Source organism: Lutra lutra, chromosome 15 (genome assembly GCF_902655055.1).
Source record: "Lutra lutra chromosome 15, mLutLut1.2, whole genome shotgun sequence".
Taxonomy (NCBI): domain Eukaryota; kingdom Metazoa; phylum Chordata; class Mammalia; order Carnivora; family Mustelidae; genus Lutra; species Lutra lutra.
The window spans coordinates 66368301-66386825 of NC_062292.1; the positions used below are offsets into that span (position 1 = coordinate 66368301).

Below are 18525 nucleotides of genomic sequence, written 5' to 3' on the forward strand. Positions count from 1 at the left end.
TCTTGAATGGTTCATTTTTCACAGAGGACAGGAAGAGTTTTGAGAATAATTTACAAAGAAAGAAAGAAAGAAAGAAAGAAAGAAAGAAAGAAAGAAAGAAAGAAAGAAAGAAAGAAAGAAAGGAAAGAAAACAATTAGAGGAAACTCAAGCTCATTAGTTTCTTCTCTACCATCCCTTGGTTTGAAGCCAGTACCCTGCATGACTGGTCTCTCCTTCTTGGCTTTTCTAGCGGAAGCAGAAGGAGATCCAGGCCATGAAGCGCCAGCTGACCAAGATTGAGGATCTGGGAGACAGCCTGGAGGAGGCACTGGTCCTGGACATCAAGTACAGCACCATCGGGCTGGCCCAGCAGTGGGACCAGCTCCACCAGCTGGGGATGAGGATGCAGCACAACCTGGAACAGCAGATCCAAGCCAAGTACTGCAGACCCATGACCGGGGTTGCAGGGTGTGGGTGGGATTAGGTGTTGGAACTTAGCCCCAGGATCTAGAGATCAGGGTGCTGGTTGAAAGAGCTTCTTCAGAGATAGGACACGTACTATCTCCAGCATCAAAATTTTCTTTGTCTCTTTTTTGTCCCACAGAATGACTATTTATTTTTATTTGGGAGTCTATTATAAAACAGAAGACCATGTTCCCATCCCCCTGAAGCTACTCACCACCCAGTTCTCAGAGTCCTTTCTCCATCTTAGGCAGTCCCTTCAGGATACCATCCCTTTTGTAAAGTCCCTCTCAATTGTCTAGAATGCAAGAAATATTCAAGGTGTAGAGCCAGAAAAGCAGAATTCACGTGTTTTTTTTTTTTTTTCTAAATAAATTAATTACATCAAAGCAGCTTTAGGTCTTGGTAATAGTGGCAGCGTTATTGTCTAGATTGGGGATTGGCGAGCTTTTCCTATAGAGAGACTGACTGATCATAAATGTGCCAGCTGTGGTGAGTCCTGTGGTCTCTGCTGTGACTACTCACTCACTGTCATAGAGAGAACAGACTATTGACAGCCCACAAATTCATGAGCATGTCCATGTTTCAGTAAAATTCTATTTATGGACACTGAAATTTGAATTTCATGCAATTTTTATATTTAATGGAACACTTCCTCTTTTGATCATTTCCAACCATGTAAAGAGGTAAAACCCATTCATAGCTCACTAAACCGTACAAAAGCAAGTGGCAGACTAGATTTGGCCCATAGGCTATAGTTTGCTAACCCCTGAATTAGATGACCGAGTAGCCTAATACCCACTAGCATCCCTCTCTGTTCCACATGGCATGTCTTTTGCTACTTTTCTGTTTTATTTCTTGGGTTAATGCATGTTTTTCCTTTCAGAGACACCATAGGTGTGAGTGAGGAGACACTAAAGGAGTTTAGCACAACATATAAGTGAGTATAACTTCATAGTATAACTTCATAGTTAGTCAGTTCTTTATTTTCCAACCCATTCAGAATGAATCTCCAAATAAGTAATTTTTTCTCCTCAGTGTTGGTTTGGTAGGATCTTAAATGAAAACCTAGAGGTCTTAATTACCTTCAGGTCATGGCTTTCAATGAGATTCCTGGACTTCAGAAAATACATTTCTCCCATGCTCAACATTTTACTGTCTTTGCTCCATTCACTGGGTTAAAAATAATTCAGAAACAGGGGCAAGCTCCCCACTTCATTCTCCGATGACCTGTGATGAGTTAAAGCCTCAGCTGACCCGATAAGAACTATTTTTTCTATTCTAACCTGGTTCATTATTGAACTTGATAAAATGTTTTTGTTCTTCAGACATTTTGATGAGAATCTGACCGGGCGCCTGAGCCACAAAGATTTCCGGTCCTGCTTGAGAGGGCTCAATTACTACCTGCCCATGGTGGAGGAGGATGAACCTGAGCCCAAGTTTGAGAAGTTCTTGGATGTCGTCGATCCGGGGAGGTAAGAAGAAGACCAAGGGCCAGACCATCATAGGGGATGGGGTTTGGAGGAACAAGCACAGAGGGTAAAATGATCCGTGAAACACCGTACCAACTCATCATGAGAATAGGAAGACACAGACTATCCTACATGAGTTGGGCAGGTTTTGGTGCCTTGCAGGATTAGCTCAGAAGTCCATGGCACTGACTCCAACTCAAGCACAGCCTCTGTCATTTCTTCAGTCCCTGTTTTCTGCTTGATCTATGAATCTTACCTTGTTCTGAAAATGGACCTTGACAGAAGAATCCTTCCATGTGTGTAAGGTCGTAAGGAGACCTGCATGATTTGGAGGCCGACTGACAGGAGTGGGGTTGTGTGACTGTGGGGGTAGAGTAGAGTCATGGAGAGATCCCACCACTGTTAGGGATGAATTCTTTCTAACGCCAAAGATGACAGAATCTTGAAAAACTTGAAGTGCCTGGGAACGGGTACTGATGAAGACTCCCAGACTGTGTAGAGAGTCCAGCCAGAGGGCTCATGTGGGCACGGAGGCTGGGGCTTGGGAAGTGGCATTTACTTTCCTGCAAGGGCATGAGGAGTGGGGTCAAAGTAGAGGTCGCAGCCCACAGTCTCAGAGTGGGGAGCCCATTTCTCCCACAGGAAGGGCTATGTCTCCCTGGAAGACTACACCTCATTCCTGATCGACAAGGAGTCCGAGAACATCAAGTCCAGTGATGAAATCGAGAATGCTTTCCAAGCCCTGGCAGAAGGCAAGGCCTATATTACCAAAGAGGACATGAAGCAGGTCAGATTCCAGTTGCGTCCACTGTCACTGAGCTTGTCTTGGGCCTGGCAGCCCACCGTTGGCAACTACCCTCCCCCATACATCTTTTTGTTGTTGTTGCTCATACATTGTCCTACATAAGTACCACTTGCTTCACTCACCATTTCGTTTTGCGTTGTCCCAGCTTGAAAATTAAAGTCATTCTCTAATGACCGTAAGGGTCAATTCCAAATCTGAAACTCAATTTTTAAGGCTATTTCTTTCCCCACTTCTTGAATAACCTAAATTTAGGGAATGGGATGAAGTGTGTAGTCCAAGTGAGATGGGACTCCTCAGGTAAGGGCTAAGTTGAGAAGACGAGCTGGACGTACGCATTAGAAATTACAGACTTCTGAGAAGGTCTGTGATGGGAACAGGGTGGGCTGCTGCTCCCCCGTCTCTCTGCCCCCTGGGTCCAAGGTTCCGGGCATGTTGCCAGCCCCAAGGAGCCAGCTGTTTTTAATCCCTATGGATGTATCTCTTTTTGTTTTTTTTCAGGCCCTAACCCCAGAACAAGTGCAGTTCTGTGCCTCACATATGCAGCAGTATGTGGACCCACGAGGCAAAAGCCATCTTGCCGGCTATGACTATGTGGGTTTCACCAATTCCTTCTTTGGAAACGGAGAAGCAGCTTTTCCTGAATCATAGCAAATCTTGGTGTGGTGGGAAGTACTGGGGGAGGAAGGAGACAGCGGGTATGGGGGAGGAGGGAGATAGTCTTGTGTGTGGGGGGGTGTGTTTATTACACTTATTAGAACACCTGGACAAGTCTCAGGCTTGGGGGAATAGAAGGCATTCCCAGAGCTGGGGGAGAGGAAGCGTCACAGGCTCGTTTTGTGTGCAACCTGTCACGACTCTGGGGACAAGCTCTCCATTTTTTCTTTGTTGGATTCTACACATCTGTATTCCTTTGTTTTGTTTTGATTTTAAAATAAAACATTTCCTTTTAAAAAGAAAAAGTTCATTTTTTAAAGTATTTCTTTTTAATAGGGCACTGTGAAGTCAAATGTTACTGACACACGTGAGCGTCTGTATTTCTGAGAACTACATTGTTCTCTAGAGGCAGACAGCTAGTCACACCACAAACAAGGGTCATGGCGGAATGGATAAAGTCCAGGACTCACATCTGTAACTCACAAATGGTTTCTCTTGAGGTTTGGAATGCGTATAAATTCTTACATTTGAAAATGAAGATATTTGACGATCTGGAGAAACCCAGTATTTTATCTATGGAAGAGGAAGAAGACCAGCGCTTGTGCTTTTCTCAACCTGCCCCTTCTCTATACTTCTCCATTAGAGAGGACACCATTAATCTCAGAACGATGAGGCTGTGGCTGGGCAGAGCTTCCTTTGCCCTCCCTGGCCCCACATTCATGCTTACATTTTAATGTGACGAAAAGGAGGTTTTGATTGACTTCTGCCTCCTATTAGACTAAGAGTTAGATTTACAAAATGAGGAATTAAGAAAAAAACAACAAACAAGAAAAGGGAGTGCTGTCTCCAAAGAGTGTTCAGGCCAATGCCGACATTCTGTCTGGATTTGTAAAAGTCGACAGTGTTGTTTGCCAGTGAGAATCCTTCCATCACATCTCTGCCTTGTGTGAGACTACTGGTATCCTGCACTGCCTTCACCACCAGTCCATGAATATTACCACCTGACTACCACTTTGTCTCAATCTCATCCTTTGCACAAAAAGTAATCCTTCCTCAGTCAGGGACAAATTCTTTCAGAAACCATTCAAACGAATTTTGGTTAAATCTAAAATGCTGTCTCTGTTGCTAATAATGTATAAGTGCCTTTTACTGATTTTTGCTTGAACAGTTGGATCCTATTGAACATGACAATTGAAAGTGTTTTTTAAACACTTGGTTATGAATTACCAAGAATGGTTGCATTTGAAAAAAAAACATCAAAAATCAGTGTCATTGATATCACACTTACCAAGAAGTATGGGGACTCCAACAAATTTGTGCTTGTAATAACCAAGGCAAGGTGAATATGGTTGTGTTCTCCTCCCAACCCCCGCCAAGTATCTGCAAGACCTAAATCAGATTATTAAGCATGTGATAGGTGAAGAAATACTTTTTATGGCAAATACTTTTATGGCAAAGGGCTGTTAACATCTTATGAAAGAGATTGAATAGTATAAAGGCCAGAGAAGATAATATTTGTCTGAAGAACCAACGAAATGCGATAAGAAGATGACACCGTTGGCGTCAAATACAGCTCCCTCTGAAGTCACATACTGACCACCTAGGCACGCAAGCAGAAATGGAAATGCAGAAGCAGCATACATAACTTGGTTGGGTCTATAAATATTCAACTTCTAACAATTAGCACTTTTATCAAATGTTCCTTGTGATTTGCCATTAAGCTCCTCCTGGTACTCATCTTCCCTTGACCTTTTGTTCACTTACTTTAAACTGAAACCCCTGACTTATTCTTACTAATTCTTTTCCTTTACAACCTATAGATTAGAGCCTGTGTTTAAGCCCCCGCCCTACAGCTCCATCCCTGAGTTTTTTCGTGATCCCTACTGCTTGAGACCCAGGCCCTTTCTGCCATCTGACTGACTCTCCTACCTCTCTCCAGCCTGTTCTCTTCTCTGGGCTCTGGCTTCCTTCCTCCCGAATTTAGTTTCCATGAAGTTCTAACTAGAGGCTATGATTCTTCCCTGAGGGCATGGAAAAAAGATGGATTCCTATTTGAGAAAAATATCCCCTTAATGTAAGTTCTCTCTCTCAAATCATGCTCCACTGCTCCCTCATTGCTGAATTATGTGAATCCTGCATTTTCAAAATCTCTTCTGTTTGTCATTTTCTTCATCTTCCAGCCCCACTCTCCATGTTCTGATCCCCATGTCTTTGCTTAGGACGACGGCAGTGGATTCCTTACTGATCCCTGCCTCTGTTTCCTCTCTGCCGGGCTCTGTCATCCTCTCTGCAGCTGGATTAATCTTCCGAAATCGGTTCCCAGATGCCACTCTAATCTCTGCTCAGAGGCTTACTCTCCCTGATGAAGGGATCAAGTCTGAGACAAGGTATTAAACCTCCTGTCTGCGAAGAAGTCTTCACCCAAATAACTTAGCATCATTTGGGACACAGTTCAGTCCCTCTGGACAGCTCCCCACACTCTGAAGCAGGCCTAGACTGCCTCTTGCCACAAAGCTTCAGTTACTCTGTTCCCTCTTTCGGAATATACTCTCTTCCCACTTAATTGCAGTCAAGACTTACCCACCCTTCAGGAACACATTCGAGTATGAAACATTAGACACGAAACCTCTGATTCTCCGTGCAATTAACCTCTCCCTAAACTAAAAGCCAGTATCACTCTGTGTAGCACCTTAATGGTAAACTCAGGTCACACCTATTAGAAGATCATTATGATCCAGGTCTGGTGCTAAATTCTTTGCATGCATGGTCCTGTTCAGTAATCATTGCAAAACTGCAAGGTTACAACCATTTTACAGATGAGGACATGGGGGCTACAGATGAAGACCTAGCATCACACAGTAAGTCACAGGGCCTGACAGCCGTGTGGCTTCTTTACCCTATTGGTCCCTAAGCGTGCCAGGGCCAAGCACCATATACTGCAGGCGGGAAGTGAACTCCACGGGAGAACATGTCCACAGCAGATCCCACAGGACGGTATCCACGCTAGGGAGGGAGACAAGCAAAGAGGTCCTCAACACCCAAGATTATGAGGCCGTCACGGAGCAATGATGAGTATCAAAGAAAACAGGAGATCTATGTCTTCTCTGAGATACAATCTACCAACTGGGAAAGCCAATGACAAGGAAGAGCACAAAGTGACAATGAGTCAGAGGACAGTGATACAAACATAATAATAAAGGGGAAAGGACCTCAGGGAGCAGAGAAAACAGCCCACCTTTTCATTTAACAGAGCATGCAAGCTGACCACTCAAACGGATTCCCACCGAGTTTCAGATCTTGGAAGAGCATCAGAGGTGGGGTAGTCTAACTATGCAGTAATTTAAAACTCTGTACCGTACCCCCGGATCGGACTCCAGCCAGAGCGGCTCTGAACTCGAGCAGGCCAAACTGCTCTCGGCTTGTTCAACAGAGCTGGGAAATTCTTAAGGAGCTGGACTTCCGCAGTGGTGGTGAGAAAGTGGGAGTTCAGATTCCGAGCTCAGTGCAAGTTAAACACAGTGAACTGAGGGGGGAACCCTGCTCCATATTCCCCAGCAGCCCTGGGCAAGTGCAGGCAGCAGGACAGGGCTCTCCCAGGGGTTTGCAGGGGGAGGACAGCTTTGATCTGAGACCCTGAGCATCTGGCCCGTTTTCCTGGGTTCCTGGTCTCAGTCCAGCCTGCGCAGAAGAGACAGTGCCCCTGGGGGAGCCTTCATCTTCTACGAAGCAGTCTCCCTCGGAAGGCACTTCTCAGGGCCGTCTGCACGGCCCGATTCCTCAGACTGTAAACAATGGGGTTGAGTAGGGGGGTCACCACGGTGTAGGTGACCGCGATGAGCTGGTCCCGCTCCAGGGAGTAACTGGCTTTGGGCCTCAAGTACATGAAGGAGGCGCAGCCGTAGTGGACGACGACCACCATGAGGTGCGAGGCACAGGTGGAGAAGGCCTTCTTCTGGCCCTCTGCGGATGGGATCCTCAGGATTGCCATCAGAATGTGGGCATAGGAGACGGTGATGAGGGAGAAAGACATGAGGAGCACCAGCAGACTGAGGGTAAGGATGCCCAGTTCACTCGGGCCCGTGTCCCCACAGGCTAGGCTCAGCACCGGAGGTGTGTCACAAAAAAAATGCTGGATCTCATGGGAGCCGCAGAATGGGAGGTGGAAAATGACGAGGGTCATTCCCAGCCCGAAGAGGTACCCGCTGAGGAAGGAGGTGCCGACCAGCTGGGAGCAAAAGGCAGGGCTCATACGGCTGGCATAGTGCAGCGGGACACAGATGGCCACATACCTGTCGAAGCCCATGACAGCCAGAAGGAAGCAGTCGGTGCAGGCCCAGGAAGCAGAGAAGAACATCTGGGCAGCACAGCCCGCATAGGAGATGGCCTGGCCCCCCATGACCAGGCTGGACAGCATCCGAGGAATGATGCCCAATGTGTAGCAGGTCTCGGAGAAAGACAGGAAGGAGAGGAAGAGGTACATGGGGGTGTGCAGGTGGCTGTCCATCCTGATGACCACGATAATGAAGACACTGGCGGTCAGGGTAGCAAGATACAGAAGCAGGAAGAGGGCAAAGAGCAGGAGCTGCAGCTCCCCAAAGCTGGAGAAGCCCAGGAACACAAAACCCTTCCCGGCGGTTGCATTGGCCTGGCCCATCCTGAAGGGACCCCGATCGATGTGCTAACGCCTTCCGCCTGGCCGGCAGGTGCCTTGCTTCCTTAGACAGCAGGATGAGGCAGGTTCCCCTTTCTTTGTGCCTGTTGTAACTCAGAAAGAAACCTCTCATTGGGACCGCAACCAGACCTCAGGAAGGGATCGACAGCACCCGACACATAGACGTACGGACCCGCTCTCACTCGCATGCAGGTACGTGCCCGTGTGTGAGGACACACAGTGTGTACACACACGCCCCCCCACACTATACAGAGAGACACGCATGCCACACGTAAAGCACTCATCCCCAACCACGCCCAGTCCACATGTCCAAAACTCTGTGCACCCGTATTTGCCCCGATGACCGTGTCCATCATCCACAAGTCCATCAGGCGTGTTACAGACACCTGCCTTCCGGGACAGCACATCAACTAGCAGAAGACGCACCGGACTCCCGTTCACACCGACATCCTACAGACATCCATGTGAGAATACACACGTGGGCACAGACGCACCCTGTTAGAACAGGACGCGGGGCAGCTTGTCGGATATTATTTTCTAGGTCAGGGGACAGAGACAGGACCAGAGAAAAAGTGCCTGACTGCTAATCCAACATTAGGGCCCCCAAACAATGACAACCCTCTGACACCGTGGGACATCTGTACCCATGAACATGGAGCTCTGTCACAGTCCCTTATCTCTGCCGCCCTCCCCAGAGCCTCTTCCGTGTGAGTCCAGGCCAAGTGCGGACGGAAGCATCAGACTGGGGAAAGTGGTGGAGCGCTCGGCGCACAGATCCACTGTGAGGCAGTGCTGAGGCTGGGAGACCGGGCAAGGGGAGGCTCTCCACTCACCCAACAAGGCTCACGAGGAGGAGAACCCTGCTTCTCAGCAGCCATGCCCCAGATGCCTCGGTGCCGCCCTGCCTGCAGGGGAAGAGCCCTGAGACCCGTCTCAGATGCTTCTCTGAGCAAACGGTGATGCTCCCAGGTGATACCAAGACAGCCTCTGCACCTGTGGCCCCAGGAGGTGAGTCATCTGCTTCTGTGAAACAGCTTCTGTCTCTGAGGGGCCCCAGTCCCCGGTGCGCTGTTTCAGGACGCACTTCCAACTGTCATTACCTGTGAGTACTCCTTTGGGGAAAGCAGAAGAAGAAATGGGAACACAGAGATGCTGCGATCATGATTTAAACAATAATCCCATTATGTGCTAAATATTATATTCACTATTTTCACACGTTAAATCTCTTTGAAAACTTAAAAAAAACCTGGTTAAAAAAGGGTTAACAATTGCATTTTATAGAAGAGGAAACCGGGCCTCATAGAGTTTAAGTGACCCACCCCAAATCACAGAACTCAGATTCATGCTTTTAAAGTCTCCCGGTGAGATGTACAGTAAGAACACAGGGATTCGCCTTCCCTGCTTTTGTCTCAAGAGCAGAGATGACCCTTTCCAGGGTGCGCCCTGTTTCAAAGGCACACAAGCACTCACGTTCAAACCCGAGAGCACCCTCCTTCCTCAGCCCTACCCTCTTCCCACATCCTTGTCTGTCCACTCCACTTCTTTCAGACGCATCTTTGTATTTTTTTTTTAAGATTATTTATTTTGGGGAGAGAGAGAGCAAGCACAGGCAGGAGAGGGAGAAGGAGAGAAGACATGGACTCAGGACCGCTTCTCTGAACTACCATGCCGTTCGTGGGGACCCACGTCAGTCCGAAGAGGAGCGGAGATGTAGAAGTTAGTCTCAGAGCAGCATGATACTGGCTTCCTAGCGATTTCCCTTGCACACTGTTTTACCTGTTGGTCTAGGATCACAGCATGCTTTGTTAACGTCACCCACTCTACTTCAACTTAATACTGAATTATTTCCAGTAAAATGTAGGAAAGTTGCAACGACAGAGCTGCGTTTACTTAAGTTCACTAACAACGTTGTTATAATTTTCAGACAAGCATATATGCCTTTTTTAGGGAAATTTAGAGAATATTTGTGTATGTATATATACTCTTTTCTATTTAACCTCACACTCACCACGTTCAGCTCATTCTCTTCTGTGTTCTCACCGTGTTCTTCATTCCCTCCTGTGCATCCAAGTTCCCGTGGGTTTCGTTTTCCGTCAGCCTTCCCTTAGTGTTTCTTAAAGCACATGCTTGCCAGCCACTATCTTCATGTTTCTTTACCTGAAAATTTCTTAATTTTGCCTTTATTTGTGGAATTTAGTTTTCCTGAATAAAAAAATTCCTAGGCAACAGGGTACGTCTCTTCATCTTCCCTCATGTCACTTTCTGAGTCTCTGTCCTCCCTAGTTTCTGATGCCCGTGCTGCCATTAATGGCGTCGCCATTTTACTCCACGTAACGTGTCAGATTCCTCCTGTTTCAATGCTTTCTCGTTACTGTGGCTTGCATCAGTTTGAGAATGGTGTTTGCACATGCTTTTGTATGTTTCTTACTTGTGATTTGTTGAACATCTTGACTTTGTATGTTATTGTCTTCCACCATGTCTGGGAAATTTCCAGATATTATTTCTTAAAATATTTTCTTCTTTATCTTTATCTTTCTTTTTATCTCTTCATTTCCTTCTGATATTCTAATCATTGGACTACTTGATATTGTCTTGAAAATCTCACAGAATTGATTCATTTTAACTTTTTTTCTTCTTCAGATCAACTTATTTCTATTGATTTATTTCCCAAGTCATCAGTCCTTTCTTCTATCATCTCCAAAATGTTCTCGAGCCTATTTCATGAAAAATCTATATTCCAGCAATATGTAAAAAATAATAATAATATTTCATAACAAAAGGGATTTATTCCAAGAATGCAGAACTAATTTACTATTTGAAAACATTAACATAATTCACCAAATTAGTCAAATAAGTGAAGAAATGTAATCTACTCATCTCAATATTTGTGTAAAAATTATTTGTAAAAATCAATATCCATTGATTTTCTTTAAAAACTCTGTTTCTATTTAAAATTAAAGCCACTATCATACCTCTTTGTGAAATATTGAACTCTTTCCCTAGAATAAGCACTCTGGCCACTCTATACAACATAGTACTGGAGGTCCAAACCAGTGTAATAATGTGAGAAAAATATATAAAAGATCTAATGATTTGAAAAGGATGATGAAACTCTTCATTTGCAAATGACATGACGGAGTACTGAGAAAATCTTACTAAATCTACAGAAGGTCTACAAACCTAATAAGTACATTTAGCAAGTTCTCAAATTAATTCTTTTTCTTTATATTAGTTGCAAAAAATAAGAAATTACATTTTATTTTAATAGTATCAAAACAGATGCTTAAAATCAACAGATGCTTAAAATAAATTAAATTTTTTAAAAGATGAGGAAGTACCCTATACTTTAAAATTCTAAACATTAAGAGATAAGATTAAAATAAATCTAAGTAAATTTAATACATTAAATTTCATGGATAAAAAGATTCAATATTGTAATTTGATTTCCCAAACTTATCTATAGATTCAATGTACCTTTATAAAAAAAACTCCAACAGGATGTGTGTAGAAATTGGGAAGCTAATTCTAGACATCATCAGGACATGAAAAGATCTAAACAATCATATGAGAGATTTGGGTGAATTAAACACCTGAACTCAAAATTACTATAAAGTAACAATAATGAAAAAAAAATGCTACCGCAAAAAGGTAGGTATATAGGTCAATAAAAAATATAAACTCCAGAAACAGTCACATCTGTATCCAGTACCATCAATTTCCATAAGGTCGCCTTGCAAATCAATGAGGAAAGGAAAGTCTTTCCAACCGATGGTATGGTAATGACTGAATTTCAGGGTAAGAAAAAAGAGCAAAACAAAAATCAAAACGTCGTCCTCACTTCATTCCATATACATAAATTATCCCAGATGAGGTGTAGACCTAAATGTCTGAAAGGACAAAACAACTAAAAGAATACACAGAAAATATCTTCATTACCTTGGGGAAGGCAAAAAAATTTTTTTAGGCAGGAGAAAAAAAACGCATAGGCATAAAAAATTGATCAATCAAACCATAAAAATTAAACATCTGCTTATCAAAGAGCAGATGGCAGAGTGAAAAGGCAGACCAACTTTGAAAGAAAAGCCAATTTGTACAAAGCTAAACAGAGAGCGAGTAGCCACATGGCCACATGGAGACTTGGATAAATGCTTTAGCTGTTTAACCTGTAATTATGAAAAACTTAGAAACAGCCCCAATGACCATGAACATGTGAATACTAAACAATATCCAGAAATAAAAAGAAATAAACATGTAACCCCATGGAAATTCTCAAAAGCATTCCCTTGGGTAAAAGAAGCCACAAGCAACACAGTTCTTAGAATTTGTTCCCATTTATGAATTTAAAGAACAAGAATGTATTATAACATTTGAGGAAATCACCTCGCTCGTGGTCCCCTCGGCCCTGATTGGATAAGGGCACGAAAGACCTTCTTGAAATGATAGAAATGTTTCAGGTTTCGAATTCAGACTTGACTAATTATGGAAATACAAATTTAAAACACACTCCTGAACAACCAAGTGGTCAGAAAAGAACTCAAAAGAGAAATAAAAACCTATCTTGCTCTTTGAAGAATACCGTTGGAATTTTGATTGGAATGGCATTAGTGTAGATTGCTCTAGGCGGTATAGACATTTTAACAATGTTTATTCTTCCTATCCAAGAGCATGGAATGGTCTTCCATCTTTTTGTGTCTTCTTTAATTTCTTTCATGAGTGTTCTGTAGTTCCTCGAGTATAGATCCTTTACCTCTTTGGTTAGGTTTATTCCCAGGTATCTTATGGTTCTTGGTGCTATAGTAAATGGAATCGATTCTCTAATTTCCCTTTCTGTATTTTCATTGTTAGTGTATAAGAAAGCCACTGATTTCTGTACATTGACTTTGTATTCTGCCACGTTACTGAATTGCTGTATGAGTTCTAGTAGTTTGGGGGTGGAGTCTTTTGGGTTTTCCATATAAAGAATCATGTCATCTGCAAAGAGAGAGAGTTTGACTTCTTTATTGCCAATTTGGATACCTTTTATTTCTCTTTGTTGTCGATTGCTCTTGCTAGGACTTCTAATACTATGTTAAACAAGAGTGGTGAGAGTGGGCATCCTTGTCGTGTTCCTGATCTCAACAGGAAGGCTGTGAGCTTTTTCCCATTGCGGATGATATTTGCTGTGGGTCTTTCATAGATAGATTTGATGAAGTTCAGGAATGTTCCCTCTATCCCTATACTTTGAAGTGTTTAAATCAGGAACGGATGCTGGATTTTGTCAAATGCTTTTTCTGCATCAACTGAGAGGACCATGTGGTTCTTCTCTCTTCTCATATTAATTTGTTCTATCACATTGATTGATTTGCGAATGTTGAACCATCCTTGTAGCCCGGGAATGAATCCTACCTGGTCATGGTGGATAATCTTTTTAATGTGCTGTTGGATCCTGTTTGCTAAGATCTTGTTGAGAATCTTAGCATCCATATTCATCAGTGATATTGGTCTGAAATTCTCCTTTTTGGTAGGGTCTTTGCCTGGTTTGGGGATCAGGGTAATGCTGGCTTCATAGAAAGAGTCTGGAAGTTTTCCTTCTGCTTCAATGTTTTGAAACAGCTTCAGGAGAATAGGTGTTATTTCTTCTTTGAAAGTTTGGTAGAATTCCCCAGGGAATCCATCAGGTCCTGGGCTCTTGTTTTTTGGGAGGTTTTTGATCACTATCTATCGTTACTAGATATCTATTCTATCTATCTATCTATTCAGGTTGTCGATTTCTTCCTGGTTCAATTTTGGGAGTTTATAGTTTTCCAGGAATGCATCCATTTCATCTAGGTTTCTTAGCTTATTGGCATATAGCTGTTGATAATAACTTCTGATGATTGTTTCTACTTCCTTGGTGTTAGTTGTGATCTCTCCCTTTTCATTCATAATTTTATTAATTTGGGCTTTCTCTCTTTTCTTTTGGATTAGTGTGACCAATGGTTTATTGAGCTTATTGATTCTTTCAAAAAACCAGCTTCTAGTTTCATTGATACGTTCTACTGTATCTCTGGTTTCTACCTCATTGATCTCAGCTCTAATCTTGATTATTTCCCTTCTTATGTGTGGAGTTGGTTTGAATTGTTGTTGATTCTCCAGTTCTTTAAGGTGTAGAGACAGCTGGTGTGTTCTGGATTTTTCAATTTTTGGGGTATTTTTCAAAGAGCTGGAGCAAATAATCCAGAAATTTGTATGGAACCAGAAGAGACCCCGAATCACTAAGGAAATGTTGAAAAACAAAAATAAAACTGGCAGCATCACGTTACCTGATTTCAAGCTTTACTACAAAGCTCTGATCACCAAGACAGCAAGGTACTGGCATAAAAACAGACACATAGACCAGTGGAACAGAGTAGAGAGCCCAGATATGGACCCTCAACTCTACGGTCAAATAATCTTTGACAAAACAGGAAAAAATATACAGTGGAAAAAAGTCTCTTCAATAAACAGTGCTGGGAAAACTGGGTAGCTATATGTAGAATGAAACTCGACCATTCTCTTATACCGTACACAAAGATAAACTCAAAATGGATAAAAGACCTCAACGTGAGACAAGAATCCATCAGAATCCTAGAGGAGAACATAGGCTGTAACCTCTTTGATATCAGCCACAGCAACTTATTTCAAGATATGTCTCCAAAGGCAAAGGAAATAAAAGCGAAAATAAACTTTTGGGACTTCATCAAAATCAAAAGCTTCTGCACAGCAAAGGAAACCGTCAAGAAAACAAAGAGGCAACCCACGGAATGGGAGAAGATATTTGCAAATGACAGTACAGACAAAAGGTTGATATCCAGGATCTATAAAGAACTCTTCAAACTCAACACACAGAAAACAGATAATCATATCAAAAAATGGGCAGAAGATATGAACAGACACTTCTCCAATGAAGACATACAAATGGCTATCAGACACATGAAAAAATGTTCATCATCACTAGCCATCAGGGAGATTCAAATTAAAACCACATTGAGATATCACCTTATACCAGTTAGAATGGCCAAAATTAGCAAGACAGGAAAAACATGTGTTGGAGGGGATGTGGAGAAAGGGGAACCCTCTTACACTGTTGGTGGGAATGCAAGTTGGTGCAGCCACTTTGGAGGACAGTGTGGAGATTCCTCAAGAAATTAAAAATAGAACTTCCCTATGACCCTGCCATTGCACACTACTGGGTATTTACCCCAGAGATACAGATGTAGTGAAAAGAAGGGCCATCTGTACCCCAATGTTTATAGCAGCAATGGCCACGGTCACCAAAATGTGGAAAGAACCAAGATGCCCTTCAACGGACGAATGGATAAGGAAGATGTGGTCCATATACACTATGGAGTATGATGCCTCCATCAGAAAGGATGAATACCCAACTTTTGTATCAACATGGACGGGACTGGAAGAGATTATGCTGAGTGAAATAAGTCAAGCAGAGAGAGTCAATTATCATATGGTTTCACTTATTTGTGGAGCATAACAAATAACATGGAGGACAAGGGGAGATGGAGAGGAGAAGGGAGTTGAGGGAAATTGGAGGGGGAGGTGAACCATGAGAGACTATGGACTCTGAAAAACAATCTGAGGGTTTTGAAGGGGGTGGTGGGAGGTTGGGGGAACCAGCTGGTGGGTATTGGAGAGGGCACGGATTGCATGGAGCACTGGATGTGATGCAAAAACAATGAATACTGTTATGCTGAAAACAAAAACAAACAAACAAACAAAAACCTATCTTGCCACAAATGACATGGCAAAACTTAGGAGATGTAGCAAAAGCACTTCTAAGAGGAAAGTTGATAATGATAAATAACCCAAACTAAGGGAAAAGAAAGATCTTGAACAGAAGACCTAACTTCACACCCGACAGAACTAGAAGATGGAGAACATGCAAAACGCAAAGAGCGCAGGGAGAAGGAGATTACAAAGATGGGAGCAGAAACAAATAAAGACTAGAAAAACAATAGGTCAACAAAATCAGCAGTAGGGGTGTTTGTTGCTTGTTTGTTTCTTTTTTGGGGTGGGGGTGTCTGGTTGGTGTTTCCAGGCTGTCCACTTCAGCAGCTCCAGGACTGGAAATGCAAGGCAACAAGAAAACCCAGAGAACTGGTCACCATACTATTCTTTGGGCCCCAAAGTCGTAGTTATTCTTGTCCTTCCCAGCGTTCAGATATTCTGTGTGCTTTATGCATAATGCCCAGCGTTTTCAGTTGTAGGAGGCAGGAGGCACGGGAAGGTCTTTCTACTCTGGCATCTGGAAAGTCCTATAGTCAGCTAGGTTGTATCACAAAGTTTCCTAAATCGAATGAATGAAAAAAATATGACGAAATCAGAGAGGGAGACAAACCATGAGAGACTCCTAACTGTAGGAAACAAACTGAGGGTGGCTGGAAGGGAGATGGGGGGATGGGGTGACTGGGGGATGGGCATTAAGGAGAGCAGTGGTGTCGTGACACTGGGTGTTATTTGTAGCTGATGGGTCATTGAGCTCTACCTCTAAAACTAACGGTGCATGATATGTTAACTAACTGAATTTAAATAAAATAAGTAAATCCAAGGAATGAGATCTGTAACTCCCACCTTTTCAAAGTTAGGTAAATAGAGGGATAAAAAGATAGACAGCCAAAGCATGTAAGAGGCTAAGAGGATTTTAATGAAAATCTACTGACCAGGTGACTGAAATCCAGAGTGTTTTTATTTCCCCCATACTTCTGAATATATAAACTTAGGCAATGTATTCATAAGTAATAGATAAATGATCATAGTTGACAATCATTTTGTGACAACTAGAAAACCCTATTACAGTAAACTTTTCAGAAACTGAAAAATTGCATGCTCATGATAGACAAAGAATATTTTTTCAAGTCCTTTCCATGGAATAGATTCTGTTTCACTGTTTTTGAGAAAGTAGAAAAAAAGAACTGACAAATTCATTCTCCATTATATTATTAAAAATACCTTTTGATGATAGACCATTCTGCTACTAATGAACTATAACTTAAAAGGAATTTTAAAAGCTTGAGTAGCACTGCTTTTCTTAAAAACAAACAAACAAACAAAAAAAGCAAACTTTTTTTGGAATAAAGGTGATCCTGAGCTCATTTTAGCAAAAAGAAATATTATTCATTGATATATAAGGTAATTTTTAAAGCACTACTGTTATTCAGAGATAATTTTACATTAAAATTCTAATTTTCACATTTAATAAGATTTTTAAAATTATATTACATTAGTCATCATCCAGCATATCATTAGTTTTTGACGTAGGGCTCCGTGATTCATTGTGCATAACACCCAGTGCTCCAAGCAGTCCATGCCCTCCTGAATCCCCATCACTGAGCTCACCCAATCCCCACGCCCCTCCCCTCTGAAAGCCTCGGTTTGTTTCCCAGAGTCCACAGTCTCGCAAGACATATTCAGGCATTCAATGAGAAGAACATGCAGCCAAGCCTACTTTATCCAGCAAGGCTGTCATTCAGAATGGATGATAAAAACATTAAAAAAAATCAACCTATAAACATTTTTGTTACCAAGAAGTATGGTAGTGTGACCCATCAAAAACTTAAAAACAAATATTTAGGTACACATATATCAAAGAAGTTCATAGAGAAAAATACAAAATATATTTTAAAATGGAAGATCTAAGATAGCAAATTAGTGTTGCATCTAAATTCCACTGAGTACATTTTTTTTATTTTAATCATTTTTTAAATTTATTTTCAGCATAACAGTATTCATTGTTTTTGTACCACACCCAGTGCTCCATGCAATCCGTGCCCTCTCTAATACCCACCACCTGGTTCCCCCAACCTCCCACCCCCCCACCTCTTCAAACCCTGAACTATAGGGGCCACCAATACATGCAATATGGGATTTTATGTAGAGGGAGATTTTACAGACGTGGGTATATGTGTCCGTCTGTCTCCCCACATAAAGAAACAGAGAGGCAGCTCTGAACCCAACGGGCACTGACCAGGCGGACTGCAAGGGCGGAAGGAGACTGGCTTGTCACCTCCCTGAGGGCTAGGGAGAGAATGCTTGGTGTAGGACCCCACACAGAACTGGCCTGGTTTGCACCTCCCGCAGGCGCCCCAGGACAGAGCGGCAGGTTCTTCATCAGCTTGCCCAGCTGTGTGCCAGGAGGGGAAGAGGTAGGAGTGGAAAGGTTTCACAGCTGGCAGAAAACCACAAAGCGGAGACAGGCTCCTCCAAAGCTTCTGCCCCGTATCACGCCGTCTTGATTAACGCAGGTCTACGGTAGACCAGCTGGATGGAGTGATTTCCACTTGATTCTTCGTTTTGAAGAGAGTTACAGGTGTTCCTGAACTTGTTACTTTCCGTATAAATTAAAATGTTTGTCCTGTCCTTCAAAAATAAAATATATGTATATATATGTATATAAATATATGTATATACATAAATATATGTATGTATATATATATATATATATATATATATATATATATATATATATAAA

The 18525-nt window shown here is 42.6% G+C and overlaps 2 protein-coding genes across 2 annotated transcripts in view; one reads left to right on the top strand and one right to left on the bottom strand.

Annotated features, from left to right (window-relative positions):
- Positions 1-3488, top strand: part of SPTA1 (spectrin alpha, erythrocytic 1) — a 65202-nt gene extending 61714 nt beyond the window's left edge. The window contains exons 48-52 of the mRNA XM_047705649.1: positions 231-418; positions 1329-1382; positions 1771-1917; positions 2557-2701; positions 3218-3488. Of these exons, the coding sequence (XP_047561605.1) occupies positions 231-418; positions 1329-1382; positions 1771-1917; positions 2557-2701; positions 3218-3367 (684 nt within the window). The 3' untranslated portion in view covers positions 3368-3488. The remainder of the gene's footprint in view (positions 1-230; positions 419-1328; positions 1383-1770; positions 1918-2556; positions 2702-3217) is intronic.
- A 3597-nt stretch (positions 3489-7085) lies between these two features.
- Positions 7086-8027, bottom strand: LOC125085612 (olfactory receptor 10Z1). Its single transcript, XM_047704074.1, has one exon. The coding sequence runs from the start codon at positions 8025-8027 to the stop codon at positions 7086-7088; it is 942 nt and encodes a 313-aa protein (XP_047560030.1).
- Positions 8028-18525: the final 10498 nt, after the last annotated feature.

Bases quoted from the DNA above. Each gene is read 5' to 3' on its own strand.
- LOC125085612 (XM_047704074.1), bottom strand. From the start codon at position 8,027: ATGGGCCAGGCCAATGCAACCGCCGGGAAGGGTTTTGTGTTCCTGGGC.